Here is a 15,855-nt window from a genome sequence, read left to right as displayed (position 1 = left end):
TTAGCACAATATATGGGATATGTTTGACACGAGCACTGTCGTCCGGAATAACTGATAGTCTGTAATGCGCTTTACAGACTATCAGTTATTCCGGACGGAATGTCGGTGTTTGTAAAGAATCTTACAGTGTGTCGGATCGATACGACTTGTCGGCGATGACTAAATAATCGGTAAATGTGTTATCGATCCCATAAACATGCAACAGTATCGATTATGCCTTCGGACTTAACTTATAATGTGCACAATATATGGGATATGTTCGACACGAGCTCTGTCGTCCGGAATAACTGATAGTCTGTAAAGCGCATAAAGCGCATAACGCCTTGAGTAACCAGTGTTGCCAATAGTGGTGATTTCCCCAAACAATTTTCGTGAATTGGGATGACATGTTGAAGTATGATCTTGGGGATTCGTTGGGGTAATTTGGTTGTGTTTTGAAGTTAATGTATATGATTTTCCTACGTTACAAAAAGAAGAGTAGGTACAGTAAGTTGGCAAAACATAAAGATAACGTAAAAAATAAGACTTCATTTACTGCTTTGTGCTGTTTATATTCTTTCATAAATAGGATTTTTAACAACTTTTAAATGGGTATTTTTTGAGGCGAAATCTCCCCATTTGGAGATAAGGGCAGGAAAAATACTGGTAACTCTGTCACTTACTTTGTAAAATAAGTTTTGTTTACGTCTATACCGCCGAGTTTTCCAGCTGTAAAGGATACCCTCGATTGGACGATCTTCGCTTGACATGACCTTGGCCCATAGAGCTCTATTTACTTGGTTCATTGTCCTAGTATTTTTGATACTTGTATGTCTCCGTCTTGATCCAAGAACACATTGGAACTGGTTTCTCGTCTTTATACCGCTATGGGTGTTTGATGGCATTCTTATTATCTACGTAATTATCAAAATTGTCAGAAAATGGCGTAATTTAAAGCGTTTGAAGGAGTTGCTTATAGATTACCAGTTTTACATTGGCGGTGTTCTCCTCAAAGTAGCTTCACAATTGATGATATGCTTATGTTTGGAGTATCCGGAACTTGAAATATCGATATTTGTAACAATGATACCAATATGGACGTTATTATCCGCATCTGTTGTTTATGTTTTCGGACGTTTAAACAAAATAGAGCGCTGGTGACGCCAGGACGAGAAAATGGTGCATAGCGATGAGTGCACGGAACGATTATTTAACTTATAAACTTGTAGATATTAAGAATACGTACATGTATTAAGTGGAACATCTAACGAATATTGTTTTTATTTTATTCCAAAAATATACCCTAACAATTAAAATATATTTATATACAACAAATTGTTGTGCTAGAATCCGTATTTGCTTTGTGTCGCCCTTCGATTTTGACGGTTTGCTGCCCACATAGCTTGCAGTTCAGCTTCATTTGCCTTTGCTTTATGCGCCAAATAAGTTATTTGGTGTTTACGTCGTGTGCCGCTTGCAGGTTCCTCATCAACCAAAACACCTGTTGGTTGGTATGTGGTTGATGATGCTAAAGCCGTGCGCATCCATTCATCTCTATCTGGTAATATTTGATCGCTATTCAAATCTACTATATTTATGTCATAATTTTTATTTCTCCTACGCTTCGCGCTGCTTCCTACTAAAGCTCTTTCGGCTTCAGTGTCCAGCTTTGTATCATGATAACGCTTTCTAGCTGCATCTAACTCTAGTTGGTTTCTTTGTGCGACTTCCTCTTCTCTGGCAGACTTGACTTCGGCTTCTTTAAGATAGTTGGCCGTAACTTCTGCAATTTTGGCAGCTTTCTTTGCTACCATTATACTAATTTCATTAGAGCTGATTTCGGGCAGAATATTGTCATCGTCGTTAAGCGAGAAAAAGTCATTGGAGTTTTCTAGTGATTTCTCAGTTTCGTCTTTTTCCTCTTCTGGTTTTGTGTTGGTATTGCTAATAATATGTTTCGGGTTAGGTTTTCTTATCGGTTTTATTTCATCAAGCGTTCCTTCTGTGCTGTATGCAGGTCTTCTATATTTAACAGTATCGGGAATGAGAAATGGAGTTTGTTTCGCTTTAGCAACGTCACCTGATTGATTACTTTCAGCTTTTGAAAAGTTTTGTTCCGATTTAGCTTTGGGTAAAATACTTAGCAGTCCCGAACCTCTAGGCTCACTTCTTTCTTTAGTTCCCGTATTAAGTTTTGACTTCTCTGTCATTTCATCTTTTACATCTTGAAATTCTTTTAGTGAAGGAATGGATATCTTTACAGGTCCTTTATTTATATGTACAGACGGCTTGGTTTCGGAAGTAACAAATTTGTCCTTTTTGTGCAAAAATTCATCATCCTCCTCTTCAGCATGCACATGGACCGATTTAGGTGGTGGAAGGGCAGACAATGTGGACAGCTTCCCCACAATTTCCTTTATGGATGATTCGGTTTGAGGTTTGGGTAGAGAAAGTGAAAAACTAGACGCTATTTCTTCTGACTGATGTTCCATATATGTGTCATCCTCATCATCGCTTATTTGATCAATTTTCAAATGCCGTGCAGATTGGAGCAGAGCACCTTTACTTCTTTCACACGCATCGCCTTCTTCGTCAGATTCGTGAGAATCTTCCTCACTGCTATAATCATAGGCAACCAAGGACATTAGTGTTGGATTATAACGAAGAAAATATCAATTGTTGGAAATAAAGAAGAAGAAGAAGTAAAGAAGTCCCCGCATACCCTCATACAACCACCTCCCTTTAGACTATCATATGCCCTCAGGACATACATCGGGACCGGCATCGTAAAAATTGACGTCGTTCAAAATGTGATGGTCAGACGGAAAATTAATATAAACAAACAGTGATGCCAATTTGGTGCTTCTAGTTTTTTATTTCCTTTTTGCCATCACTATTGTTACAAGAGCCATTTCATATTTTGTGAAACACCAAGCGCAACTAGCTTCTTATAATTTATTTAAATAAAATCGATAATGAAGTGCTGAAAACATAGTTATTTCGCTTAAAATTGTAATGCGCTTTACAGACTATCAGTTATTCCGGACGACAGTGCTCGTGTCGAACATATCCCATATATTGTGCACATTATAAGTTAAGTCCGAAGGCATAATCGATACTGCTGCATGTTTATGGGATCGATAACACATTTACCGATTATTTAGTCATCGCCGAAAAGTCGTGTCGATCCGTCACACTGTAAGATTCTTTACAAACACCGACATTCCGTCCGGAATAACTGATAATCTGTAAAGCGCATAATGCTATGTTCCCACCGACTCGTTTTCCTCGTTCGTTTTTCCAAAACATTTCACCGTCCACACCGGGTTGAGATGTTTTAGTTTGACAGTTAAGGTAGGTATTAAGTTGGAGTTTAGCTGCTGAAATCGTAATTTTTTCACTAAAGGCCGGTACTCTGTTCGGTTTTCGCGTTGAAACTCCATACAAAACCAAAAAATGCGAAAAATTTGCGAAATTTGTTCCATTTGTGATACTTTGTTTTTTTCGTGTTGAAAAACTGACGTTTATAGCACGGCGCCATTTGCAATGTGAATTAAGAAATAATTTATTTATTAAAAACTATTTGTGCGGGTTTATAAATCAAACACGGACCATATTTTTGTTCCGAAACTATACAAATGATCAAAGGAATAGCAGATCAATTGCCCAAGGAAAAATAAAATGTTATTTTGTAAAAACAAGCAACAACCACCAACTTAATCCAATATCGCTCCCTGTAAAATAGCGCTCCAAGCTACCTAAAAAACGCCGCTTTCTATGTGCGAAATAATGGTTTCCATAAAAATTTTTCGCAAGAATGAACATAGTACCGGCCTTAAAGTGAAAACTAAATCACTTAAAAAAGGCATAAAATTATACATATTTGTTGCAGATTCCATTATAACTTGATGGAAAATAGCCCAACGCAAATTTTCACAAAGTTTTTATTCTTTAAAATGGATTATTAAAGAAAAGTAATCGTGGAAAAATGAAGATTTTAGCGGCTAAACTCGAACTTAATAACCACCTTTAAGGTGAGTACTATGTTCGGGTTTTTCACCAAAACACTAAACTAAAAGTACAAAAATATGTATGAAAATCGCCATTTTTTCACGATTAATTTTCTTAATTAATTCACCTTAAGGAATACAAACTTTGAAAAAAATTGCTTTGGGGTATTCCCCATCAAGTTATCATAAAATTTGCAACAAATATGTATAATATTATGTCGTTTTTTTACTGATTTAATTTTCAATTTAAGGTGAGTATTAAGTTCGAGTTTAGCCGCTAAAATCGCTAAAGTGAAAACTAAACCAGTAAGCAAAATGCATGAAATTATACATATTTGTTGCAAATTTTATTATAACTTGATGCGGAAAAACCCAAAGCAAATTTTCACAAAGTTTGTATTCCTTAAAATGGATTATTAAAGAAAAGTAATCGTGAAAAAATGACGTTTTTAGCGGCTAAACTCGAACTTAATACTCACCTTTAGCGATCGGATTTTTCACCAAAACACTAAACTAAAAGTACAAAAATATGTATGAAGACGATTATATTTTACCAAATAATGGAAGGAAAAGATCCAAGGAATTGATTGCAAATAATTTTATATTTCTATATTAATTAATTAAAAAAAGTAACAGTGAAAACAAGCGGTTTTCAGCTTGAAAACTGAAATTAGTTCTCAGCTTTAACTCGAACTTAATACCCACCTTTACCATGGAAACTACACGGATGAAAAAGACTGTTTTTCATATGTTTGGCTATAAACATTATATGTTTGGAACACAAATATTTAAACACAATATTTTTGAGTGCAAGCATATAATGTTCATAAACTAGCATAACATGTTTGGGACATATATGTTAATATGTTAGAACATATTATGTTTGGGACATAAAATGTTTGTAAATATAATATGCTTGGATGCAAACATATATTAATTTAGAAATAGCCTATAAACATACATGTGTTTAGTAGCTTGGAGCCCTATTTAACAGGGAGCGATATTGAATTAAGTTGGTGGTTGTTGCTTGTTCCCTGCCAACATTTTTTGAATTTGGGGGCGCTTTTGAGAATCCCCACTACGTCGAAAACAGTCGTATACGATATCCAAAACTCCTCGGAAAAGCGCCGTCACTATTGAGAAGTTGTACCACGCCAAGTTACTACAAAAAAGTATCGCATGAGTGCAATTATTAGGAGCCCTTCTGGATACATTTAGAAGGACGCCAATAAGAGCCCCTTCAAACAATCAGACAAAGTGCATTTTAAGATAGTTGTAAAAGAATCATTGTGGTCAAGTAAAACACGATTGTTTAGATGTTTATTAATTTTATGAAACATTTATAAATTCTCATATATATAACATTTATACGGCTATCACATTTAACACATTTTTATACATTAATAAGAGATTGATGTTGAGTTACAAGTTGTAAGTTAAATGTTGTAGCGTCTATCAGCCAGTACTTTTATTCCCAATGGAGGCAGCGTGTCTGGAAAAATATTTGAAAAACTATCACTTTATTCCATTTGGAAAGTAAAAAATTGTTCACCAATTTACTTTTCACAATTTTAAGCGTAATAACTAACTGTTTTCAGCACTTTATTTTCGTTTTCATTGAAATAAATTATAATAAGCCAGTTGCGCTTGGTGTTTCACAAAATATAAAATGGCTCTTGTAACAATAGTGATGGCAAAATACTTTCATGCGAATAGTGATGGCAAAATACTATCACAGTTGGCGATTGTTGCAGTGTCACTTACGAGTCTGTGGTAGCGATGAGGATGAAATGGAACATTGAAATGCTGACAGGGTTATTACAAAATTAACATTTTATTTTTCCTTGGGCAATTGATCAGCTACTTCTTTGATCCTTACAAACTGTGTGGTCCGCTGTTCGAATCCCCGTCCGGCAAAAGGTAAAATTAAAATAAAAAAAAATCATAAAATTGAATAATTTCTTCTACAATGTTTGTATTACAGAAAAAGGTGCTAAGAACTAAAAAATCTCGTGGAAGTGAGAAAGATGTCGGGGAATATACAATTGGGCAGAAACAAAATTTTGAGCATTCAGGTCGAAAACCTATGTTGTTAGCACCTATATTACCTGTTTATTTTCATAATTCATTATGATTGTAAATATATAAATAAATAAATAAAATTTTGAGCACAATATTGTTTGGGAGAATTTTTTTTAAGCATATAATACTTTTTGGGTGCAAAATGCTTCCAAACATATTATATGGTCACATAATAACATATTGTTTTTTGGAAGACAACATTATTGAATTTGGATGCAAAAATACAAAATGTTTGGAACTTAGACTACCCAAACATATATTGTTTAGACCAATATGCTTTCAAACATATTATATATTGGTAGAGATCAAACATATAAATGTTTGGGCAATACCCAAAAATGTATATGCTTGAAGCAAAATATGTTTGGGAGTATATGTTACAGAAGCGATTTTTTGTGAGGGTGTAGAAATACACATTTACTCGAAATTCACATAAATGCATCCTATGTCCAAATAATTATCGCGAGCGCAAAGGGAATTTTTTTTTGTTATTTTCACATGTCCATGTTCTTAAAAGCCTTTGTTTATTCTTTTTTTTTCTATGAAACTTATTTCAATATTTTGACATATATTTTGAATAGGGTATGTTATTAGGGGTAAATTCCAAATTAGGTGGGTTCACATTCTAAAATTGACATGTTTTGGAGGAAAACTTGTGTTTTCAACTTGTTTTTTAGTATAGGCCGGTATGCACCTCGAAAAATTTCATTCCCATATGAAATGCATTGCTATTTATGCTAACGAAATTTTCGGTAGCGTTCAATTTCGTAAGCTGGTACCCTCTAATGAAAATAACAGGGTTGTCAAAAGCATATTTTGGCAGCAAACATTTAATTTATTACAATCATTGTGTGCGTAAAAGTTTTAAAAGGTCTGTAAATAATAAACAATTTATTTGAGGAATATTTGGAACATATATTAACAATTTTTAAAAGCGATTAGCTGGTTTAAAATTTGTGTACACAGCCCTGTTTTTTTGTTGTAGACTTATGGTGTTTTCTTTTCTGAAAAAAGTGCTTTGCCGTCATTTTGTCTGTACAGAATGCGCATTTTTAAAATGTTACCAACAACCTAAAAAAATGCTATCATTTCAGCGGGCAGAAAAGAATTCAAAGAAGGAAACATGGCAATCGCAGCACTCTCGTTTGTTGGCAGTGCTGAAAATGCCCGTAATTTGCCTCTCTGCGTGGCACTATTTTCACAACAGAATTCAAAGCCTTTTCGCACTTTTGCCTGTTTTTTTAGAAAAGAACCTAAAAAGTACATTTTCCGGGCAAAATGCAAAAAAGTGCGCATTTTTTACAAGAAAAGAAAACGCCATTAAATAAATTTTTGCTACCGAAAATTTCGCTAGAGGTGCATACCGGCGTTAAGGCCGGTACTCTGTTTGTTGGTGCGAAAAAAGTTCCACTCAATCATTGTTTCGCGTTAAAAAATGATAGTGTTGACAATATATTTTCAAGGAAAAAAACAGCCATTTTGGAACTTTTTCGCGTTTATTTCATTGAAATGTATTGACAACATCGCAAAATGCCACGAAATGATTACATATACATAGGCAACTAGTGGCTCGATTTACACACATACACGCATACATAATAATTAAATTGAAAAAGAAGAAGCAGAAGTTATTTTGCAAATAACTTTGGATTTAAAAATCTAATTTTACAATGCTTTACAATTTAATTTTTTGGACATAGCAATTAATTCTTGCGATTCCATTCATTGCTACCCCGGTACTATACATGTTGGTTAAAGTTCTAATGCTTGGTTGGTTGAAGTCAATTGCTGTACTCCTTTCGTTAACATTTTGTTTTGTGTTTATTATCCCGATGCCCAGTACAAGTGAAACGATTGTAAAATATAATTCACCAAATAAAGCTTTTATTTTGTTAACATTTGTGATTAAATTTCATGTTTTATACATTATTTATGTTCTACAAGCGGCTAGATGTTGGTTGCTAGTTTATTACGGAAATACAACTCCATGTTATACTTTGTTTTCTCAATCGATCAGATTACATTTTTAAATAATAATCCGATCCACTTTTGCATTATAAATTCACCAAAATCAGTTTAATAAATAAATTATTTCTTAATTCACATTGCAAATGGCGCCATGTTATGAAAATACTGACTGATCGATTTACGTCAGTTTTTCAACTCGAAAAAAAACAAAGTATCACAAATGGAAAACATTTCGCTAGTTTTTCGCATTTTTTGGTTTTGTATGGAGTTTCAACGCGAAAACCGAACCGGCCTTTATGGGGAAAACGACTCGTTTTGAAGTGCTTATAAAGGGAAAACATTTCAAACCCCAAAACATGCTTGGTGAGAACACCGTGTAAGAGAGGGTGAGGCATGTTAAGTTCGTTTCTGCGAAAAACGAATATCTTTATCTATCTCCGTAAATAGGGTCTCAAACCCAGAGATGTTACCTTATTTATGCGAAATAATATGCCTGCCTACTTTTTCGTGCGAAAAATCCAGGGTAGTATAAATATGTGCTTTAAAATGCTCAAAACAAAGATTTCGCATTTATTCCGCGCAAACGTTTTTTACATCGAGTATAAGAGTTTTTCGTGCGAAAACGTAGTACTAGGTTAAACTCCAACTTAGTACTCATCTTTACTCCGTAATGAATTCTACTGTTAAGGCCGGTATGCACCTCTAGCGAAAAATTTCATTCCCATAAGAAATGCATTGCTATTTATGCTAACGAAATTTTCGGTAGCGTTCAATTTCGTAAGCTGGTACGCACCTCTAATGAAAATAACAGGGCTGTCAAAAGCATATTTTGGCAGCAAACATTTAATTTATTACAATCATTGTGTGCGTAAAAGTTTTAAAAGGTCTGTAAATAATAAACAATTTATTTGAGGAATATTTGGAACATATATTAACAATTTTTAAAAGCTATTAGCTGGTTTAAAATTTGTGTACACAGCCCTGTTTTTTTGTTGTAGACTTAAATAAATTTTTGCTACCGAAAATTTCGCTAGAGGTGCATACCGGCCTTTAGGGGTTGCTGAGAACACGATTTTCTCAACTTGAAAAATGTTTGAGATATTGTCAAGTTTTAGCATTTTTCTAACGTTTGGTTTTTTGGGTTCTATCCAGGGTACTGATGCACCACATGGTTGCAAAACATCGGTCTAGAGTGGAAATCGTAGTAGAAAGATGGAACAACCATGGGAAACACCAACAACAAACACCAGAACAACAGAAAAGAAATCAAATAAAAAGGAGACAAATCATCGATGTGAAAGGATATATTGAAATATATCAATCCTGAAAGAAACTTATAAAGTAAACTTATATACTTCTTGGTTGAATTCACTCCTGTTGTACTGGAAAGTAAAACAAAATTGGTGTTGAAGAGTCGATTAAACTTATGCCGTTTTACGATTACATTAAACTGCCACACAGTTTGGAATTATATCTGCAATAAAATTGTTGGACCAGCGTAAGTCATTTTGCACAACTTGTGGTTATATGTTTTAGTATCCATACTGCGAAAAATATATAAAATTTTATAAATTTTTTCGACAGCAAATCTTTAAGACTTTTATGGTAAAAAGTATTTTGCAGACAATCAGCTGGTGACTTGTGTCTATTATAACCATCTATTTTCTCGTATCTTCTACCCACCCTTCTCTGTTTAAACCATCCATTCCTTTTCAAGGTAGCGCGTGTGCAACCTTCAACTTACTGCATGGTAAGGAACATTGAAAAATCTGCCTTCGTCATAGTTTTCAATTCTCCCTACTTGCCCCACAGCCACAGTGATGTCATTTCTTTTCGCCGAAAATCTGCACAACGAAACTAGGCATAGCATCAACATGTAGAGTAGCAAATTCTTCTGTAAGTGCTAATGCAAAATACAAATATTTGAACAAAAATCCATTCTTGTTAGCAACAACTCCTAAATAAAGTATATTTTTTTTCTTATTTTATGGTAGATGTGCGTCTTTCACAGTGAATAAGAAAAGTAGAAGTGAAAAAATGCGAATTATACGACACACTATATTTGCGAGTACATTTTTAGGAACTGTAACTGCAATTTCCCTTTACAAATAGCTGCATTTCACAGTTTGCATGCCATATCAAAATAACACAAATGAAATGAAATAAACCTTTTTGAATAATTTAGTATTTGAGTCATTGTTTATACAGCCGATTCCAATTCTTCATCAGCATCTAAGCATCTTAGATAAGTGTTTATCCGTTATTTGATTTCGCTGCTGTGACTCACGTGTTAAGCTGAGTACTATGTTCAGTTTTCAAGCTGAAAATCAAGCTTTTTTTCACGGTTACTTTTCTTAATTAATTAATTTAGAAATATAAAATGATTATCAATCAATTCATTGGATCTTTTCCATCCATTATTTGATAAGACTTGATAAAAATATAATAGTCTTCATAAGCATTTTTGTACTTTTAATTTAGTGTTTTGGTGAAAAAACCGAACATACTCACCTTTAAGGTGAGTACTATGTTCGAGTTTTTCACCAAAACACTAAATTAAAAGTGCAAAAATATATATGAAGACGATAACGTTTTTAAAATCCAATGTATTGATTGCGAACCATTTAATATTTCAAAATTAATTGATTAAAAAAAGTAACCGTGAAAATAAGCTGGTTTTCAGCTTGAAAACTGAACATAGTACTCACCTTTAAGGTGAGTACTATGTTCGTATTTTTCACCAAAACACTAAATTAAAAGTACAAAAATCTATATGAAGACGATTATATTTATAAAAAGTCTTGCGAAATAATGAATGGAAAAGATCTAAGGAATTGATTGTGAACCATTTTGTATTTATAATTTAATTAAATTAAAAAAGTAATCGTGAAAATAAGCGGGTTTTCAGCTTGAAAACTGAACATAGTACTCAGCTTAAGGTGGATATTAACTTTGAGTTTAGCCGCTAAAATCGTCATTTTTTCACGATTACTTTTCTTTAATAATCCATTTTAAAGAATACAAACATTGTGAAAATTTGCTTTGGGATATTCCCAATCAAGTTATAATGAAATCTGCAACAAATATGTATAATTTTATGACTTTTTACTGCTTTAGTTTTCACTTTAGTGAAAATTGGGGCAAAACTCGAACATAATACTCACCTTTAGCATAAAATAACTAGCAGTGATAAAAGAAAATATATATTCCAATAACATAAACAGAGGTGGTCTGTATCAATACTTCAGTCCCTTCAGCTAAGAAGCGAATGATATCCAAGATGATGATATGTGCGAAGTGCAAAATGAGAATAAATGCTCCAAAGCATCAATACCCTAGCAAGAAAAAGAAAAAAAAAAACACCATAAAAAAGCGATGGAAATGTTCTTTTTTGATCTGGATTTTGATCTGGAACAGAAGCAATGAATTTTACACGGGTCCGTCATAGCTGGAAGTCCTTTCCTTAAGAATCCCGTGCATTCATTTCGCATCAGTTCTTCAGTTGTCATTCACTATATCGGATTTAATATTAGAAAATAGGAGAATTGATAAGAGTAAACAATTTTGTTTTTAGTCGCTACGCTAAGACGTGTTGAAATACATATTTCATCCCAATATATAAGTATTTTTTATATGCATTTAATGGTGGGTTCTAAGTTCCATTTAACCGCTTAGATAAAAAAAAAACTGTAAAAGAAGAATAGAATTTTCATTAAAATGAATTAAAAACAAAAGTAACAGTGAAAAGATGGTGCAGTTTGGGGACTAAAAAAGTTTCTGGTATTATGATTATTGACATGCCTTCAGACTTCGTCATAGCTCTTCTGAGAAAATCCGCTATTAAATTAGAATTATCTATAGAAAATCGTAATGTTTCCATTGGTACTTTTCTCTAATAGTTAATTTTAAGTAAAATAAACGTTTAAAATGGTTGCTTTGTAATACTCTCCTACTATTTATAATAAAATTTGCTAAACTCGAACTTAGTATTTACCTTAGCAAATAAATAATCCTAATGAAGTGTTTACAAACTTGGCAGTGGCCGTATCATTCGTTTATGAATAACATCATTTAAGGGGAAGCACCGTAACGTCCTTTAATATCTGAGATCATCAAATTGTTGCTAGGGCGCACATGTGTAAAGAATGCATGCGAAAGCAATTCGTAACACAATTAATGGATTTTTGCATCTTTTCTACTGACTTTTTGTACGGTGCACTGTGTTGGAGAAGCAGCATTTTCTTTTTCTGCATCGGACGTTGTACAGCTATCAACGTAGTGATTTTATCGAGCAATGCTCATCTTCTTACAAAATTCATCATTGTTCTTCGTTAAATGGTTAAAATTTAACCATACGATGGGTTTCTGTTAACAACACTGAATTAGAAGAACTGTATAGCGTCATAACTTTCTACATGAGGACCTCATTCTTTTGTGTTTATGATAAAAAAAGATTCACCATGTCTGAAGAATGTATTCTTAGGTAGCCAATTTTATATATACATACATTTCCACATACTGATGTTCATAGGTATGCAATGCTTAGATTTTTTTGAATCCGTTGTATGTATAGCAAATATAATCATTAACAAAAACGCTAATGTAAACAAAAAAATTTGGTGTACTTTTAGATTTTTGCATCTAAACTTTCGGTGTCAGCAACAAAAGAACAACCAAAGGGAAAGCACAGAGGCGGTCACATACAGAAATTGGAGAACAAAATAATAATACGTAGCTGACGGGCCATTACGGTGGATTTCTATACACGATATTACAGTGTACACTACAAAAATGAAAAATGATCGGAGTTAAAAATTGTTCGCGACCATAAGCAGTACATTTGGTAATAATTGAAGTGTGGAAATTAAACGAGAAAACCCCAAGTATATTGGTGATTAGGTGTAGCAAAAAAAAAAATCGAAGAAAAAAGTAACCAAAGAATACTACAATAGTTGTAAAATCTAAATAAGTTTGTGCATTGGATAAAATCGGGCCGTTTTATTCAATTGATCTTTCCGCGGCCAATACAAAAGAAATAGAAAAACGGCGTGAAAATAACAACAAAAAAGGTTTTAGAATGGTCAACACGCAAGAGAGGAGTGAGAAAAGTGCAAATGTTAATGAAATTGAGCAGTTGAAGGGTTCGTCGAATTCCAAAGGCAGTGTAGGTTCCCCGTCGTCCTCGCCATCATCCATATCGACATCATCTAATTCCTCATTGTCAAATGTTGGCCCTTCATTGTCATCGTCACCAGTATCATCATCCAATCAGTCTACCACATCTGCTGTAAAATCGGTATCAGTCACAAATTCAACAGCAACAAATTTCGCTAAGAATGCTTCTGCTCATGGCGCTACACAGTCCCATCATAAATTGATACCCATACAAAGTGTGCTGAAAAATACAAATACAGCAGATCAACAGCATCTTCACCAAAACAATCATAATTCGTATCATAATTCTGCCTATAACCAACATTCTTCATCCAACAATTTGCAGTTTCCGGAAAGTGGCGCTGCCACTCATTTAAATGTGCCCAACACAACATTGCAAAATTTTCTCGCCGGGGCTAGCACACATACATTACCAACTGAACTGCCACAAGAGGATGAGGAGCGTTTGGCCAAACTATTCAAACAACTTGATCGTGATGGCAATGGACGCATTGATATACACGACCTTTCTGAAGCACTACGTGAATTTGGTCTATCAAGTGTATATGCAGAGGTAAGTATAATGTATATTTGTGAAGAGGAACCTTTGCCTTTTTGTAATATACAAATATTTTCTTAGATGTAAATATGTATTTCACCTGCTTGTATCTGCCCTAAAAGTTCGCCAAGATATTGCCAGTACCAGACAAACTGAAAGAAAAACAAAAACAAAATTACACATCATTCGTATTTTAGCAGATACTTGGCAAGATACAGGACACGAGTATTAGGTTTTTATATGAAAATCTATTTACGATATATTCACTTTTTTCTTGGTATTTTCTTGATTACTAAACGAGAAATAACCTATATAGTTGGTATACATATTGAGACAATTCAATTCATATAAATTTGGTATATGAGTTTGTGTGTCATACCACACTAGATTATGTTCGTATAGTTATCTTATAATTGCAGTGCATTAATTTGTGGTGGGAAAAGAAAATTAGAAGGATAGTTTATGTACCATATGATCTGACAGTGGAGAGATAATTTAACCTCAAAGATTTAGGGATGGAAAAGTAGTATATCAATGTATTACCCCTTTATGCCTTCTATGACAAGTAATACATATTGATGGTTGTCAGATGGAGTATTACGAGTCTTGGGAGAACTAGTGCGTTTTGTGGAATATAATTCTTAGATTCTAAATAAAAAAAATCGCAAATTAGTCAATAACATTTCACATAAATTTGGTATATGAGTTTGTGTGTCATACCACACTAGATTATGTTCGTATAGTTATCTTATAATTGCAGTGCATTAATTTGTGGTGGGAAAAGAAAATTAGAAGGATGGTTTATGTACCATATGATCTGACAGTGGAGAGATAATTTAACCTCAAAGATTTAGGGATGGAAAAGTAGTATATCAAGGTACTACCCCTTTATGCCTTCTATGACAAGTAATACATATTGATGGTTGTCAGATGGAGTATTACGAGTCTTGGGAGAACTAGTGCGTTTTGTGGAATATAATCCTTAGATTCTAAATAAAAAATCGCAAATTAGTCAATAACATTTTGAAAACTGTTCAATAGGTTTAGATATAAACATTGAGCATGTCGGATTGATTGCATTTCCTGTTTATTTTCATTGTGTTCATATTTCAGTAGCTCTTACATTTGTTTGCTATGTCAATCTAATCGTATTTTTCTGACGTTATTACAGAAATTCCTGGAACATTCGGACAAAACACAGAGCGGTGATGTTGGTCTTGCGGAATTTGTACATTACATTCGAGAGCATGAGAAAAATTTACGTTTGCAATTTTCTCATCTGGACAAAAATCGAGATGGTAAGAAGCATCGAGTAAAAAAATTAATCATAATACAATTATACCATGGTAATGTCACTTTGGCATTTTCCATAAATATCCAGGACTAGACCCTGCTGTGTTTTAGCCTGTCCCAACATATTCACACAGTCTACAATTTTTAGTTTGTCCCGCCTATTTTTAGTATTTCTCTGTTTGAATTAAAAATACTTTATATATATATATATATATATATATATATATATATATATATATATATATATATATATATATATATATATATATATATATATATATATATATATATATATATATATATATATATATATATATATATATATATATATATATATATATATATATATATATATATATATATATATATATATATATATATATATATATATATATATATATATATATTTATTATTAATAAATTTTATTAATAAATTTTTACCTATTCATTGCAGGCAAAGTCGACTTGGAGGAGTTGATATCGGCGTTCAAAGATTTAGGAATTGAGGTAGATATGGAAGAAGCCAGACATTTGTTGTCAAGGTAAGATACTAATTTATTTAGTGAAATTTTTATTTTATCTTCTATATATATATATTGCAGAATGGATCAAGATGGCAGTTTAAATATTAGTTACAATGAATGGCGAGACTTTTTGTTATTGGCTCCCTCGTCCGATATACATGATTTAATCAAGTTTTGGCGGCACTCTACTGTAAGTATTCGAGACACCCCTTCAGTTTTAATTTTGTTATTTTTCAAGTTTCCTGTGTTATCCTTATACAATTACTTTTCAAGGCTTTAGTGTGTT

General features: G+C 33.2%; 3 protein-coding genes and 1 long non-coding RNA gene across 4 annotated transcripts in view; 2 read left to right on the top strand and 2 right to left on the bottom strand.

Annotated features, from left to right (window-relative positions):
- Nucleotides 1-596: 596 nt before the first annotated feature.
- Nucleotides 597-1,334, top strand: LOC142233692 (transmembrane protein 60). The gene has a single exon (XM_075304692.1). It carries the CDS (start codon nt 748-750, stop codon nt 1,138-1,140), a length of 393 nt encoding a protein of 130 aa, XP_075160807.1. The 5' UTR covers nt 597-747; the 3' UTR covers nt 1,141-1,334.
- LOC142233691 (uncharacterized) lies at nt 1,231-2,699 on the bottom strand. The gene has a single exon (XM_075304691.1). The coding sequence runs from the start codon at nt 2,622-2,624 to the stop codon at nt 1,323-1,325; it is 1,302 nt and encodes a 433-aa protein (XP_075160806.1). The 5' UTR covers nt 2,625-2,699; the 3' UTR covers nt 1,231-1,322.
- A 6,616-nt stretch (nt 2,700-9,315) lies between these two features.
- The window catches only part of SCaMC (Short Calcium-binding Mitochondrial Carrier), a 55,564-nt gene continuing 49,024 nt past the window's right edge, over nt 9,316-15,855 (top strand). Inside the window, exons 1-5 of the mRNA XM_075304687.1 lie at nt 9,316-9,537; nt 12,671-13,767; nt 14,924-15,050; nt 15,500-15,587; nt 15,648-15,759. Coding sequence (XP_075160802.1) covers nt 13,117-13,767; nt 14,924-15,050; nt 15,500-15,587; nt 15,648-15,759 — 978 coding nt within the window. The 5' untranslated portion in view covers nt 9,316-9,537; nt 12,671-13,116. The remainder of the gene's footprint in view (nt 9,538-12,670; nt 13,768-14,923; nt 15,051-15,499; nt 15,588-15,647; nt 15,760-15,855) is intronic.
- Nucleotides 10,874-12,673, bottom strand: LOC142233689 (uncharacterized). Its single transcript, XR_012721470.1, has 2 exons — nt 11,204-12,673; nt 10,874-11,113 (listed from the first exon to the last, which is right to left on the bottom strand). It is a non-coding gene; the product is annotated as an uncharacterized LOC142233689 (long non-coding RNA).

Source organism: Haematobia irritans, chromosome 4 (genome assembly GCF_050003625.1).
Source record: "Haematobia irritans isolate KBUSLIRL chromosome 4, ASM5000362v1, whole genome shotgun sequence".
Classification (NCBI taxonomy): Eukaryota; Metazoa; Arthropoda; class Insecta; order Diptera; family Muscidae; genus Haematobia; species Haematobia irritans.
This window is presented reverse-complemented; position numbering and strand designations above follow the sequence as displayed.

What these genes read in the sequence shown, in the direction of transcription:
- LOC142233691 (XM_075304691.1), bottom strand. Translation starts at nt 2,624, where the DNA reads ATGTCCTTGGTTGCCTATGATTATAGCAGTGAGGAAGATTCTCACGAA.
- LOC142233692 (XM_075304692.1), top strand. Translation starts at nt 748, where the DNA reads ATGACCTTGGCCCATAGAGCTCTATTTACTTGGTTCATTGTCCTAGTA.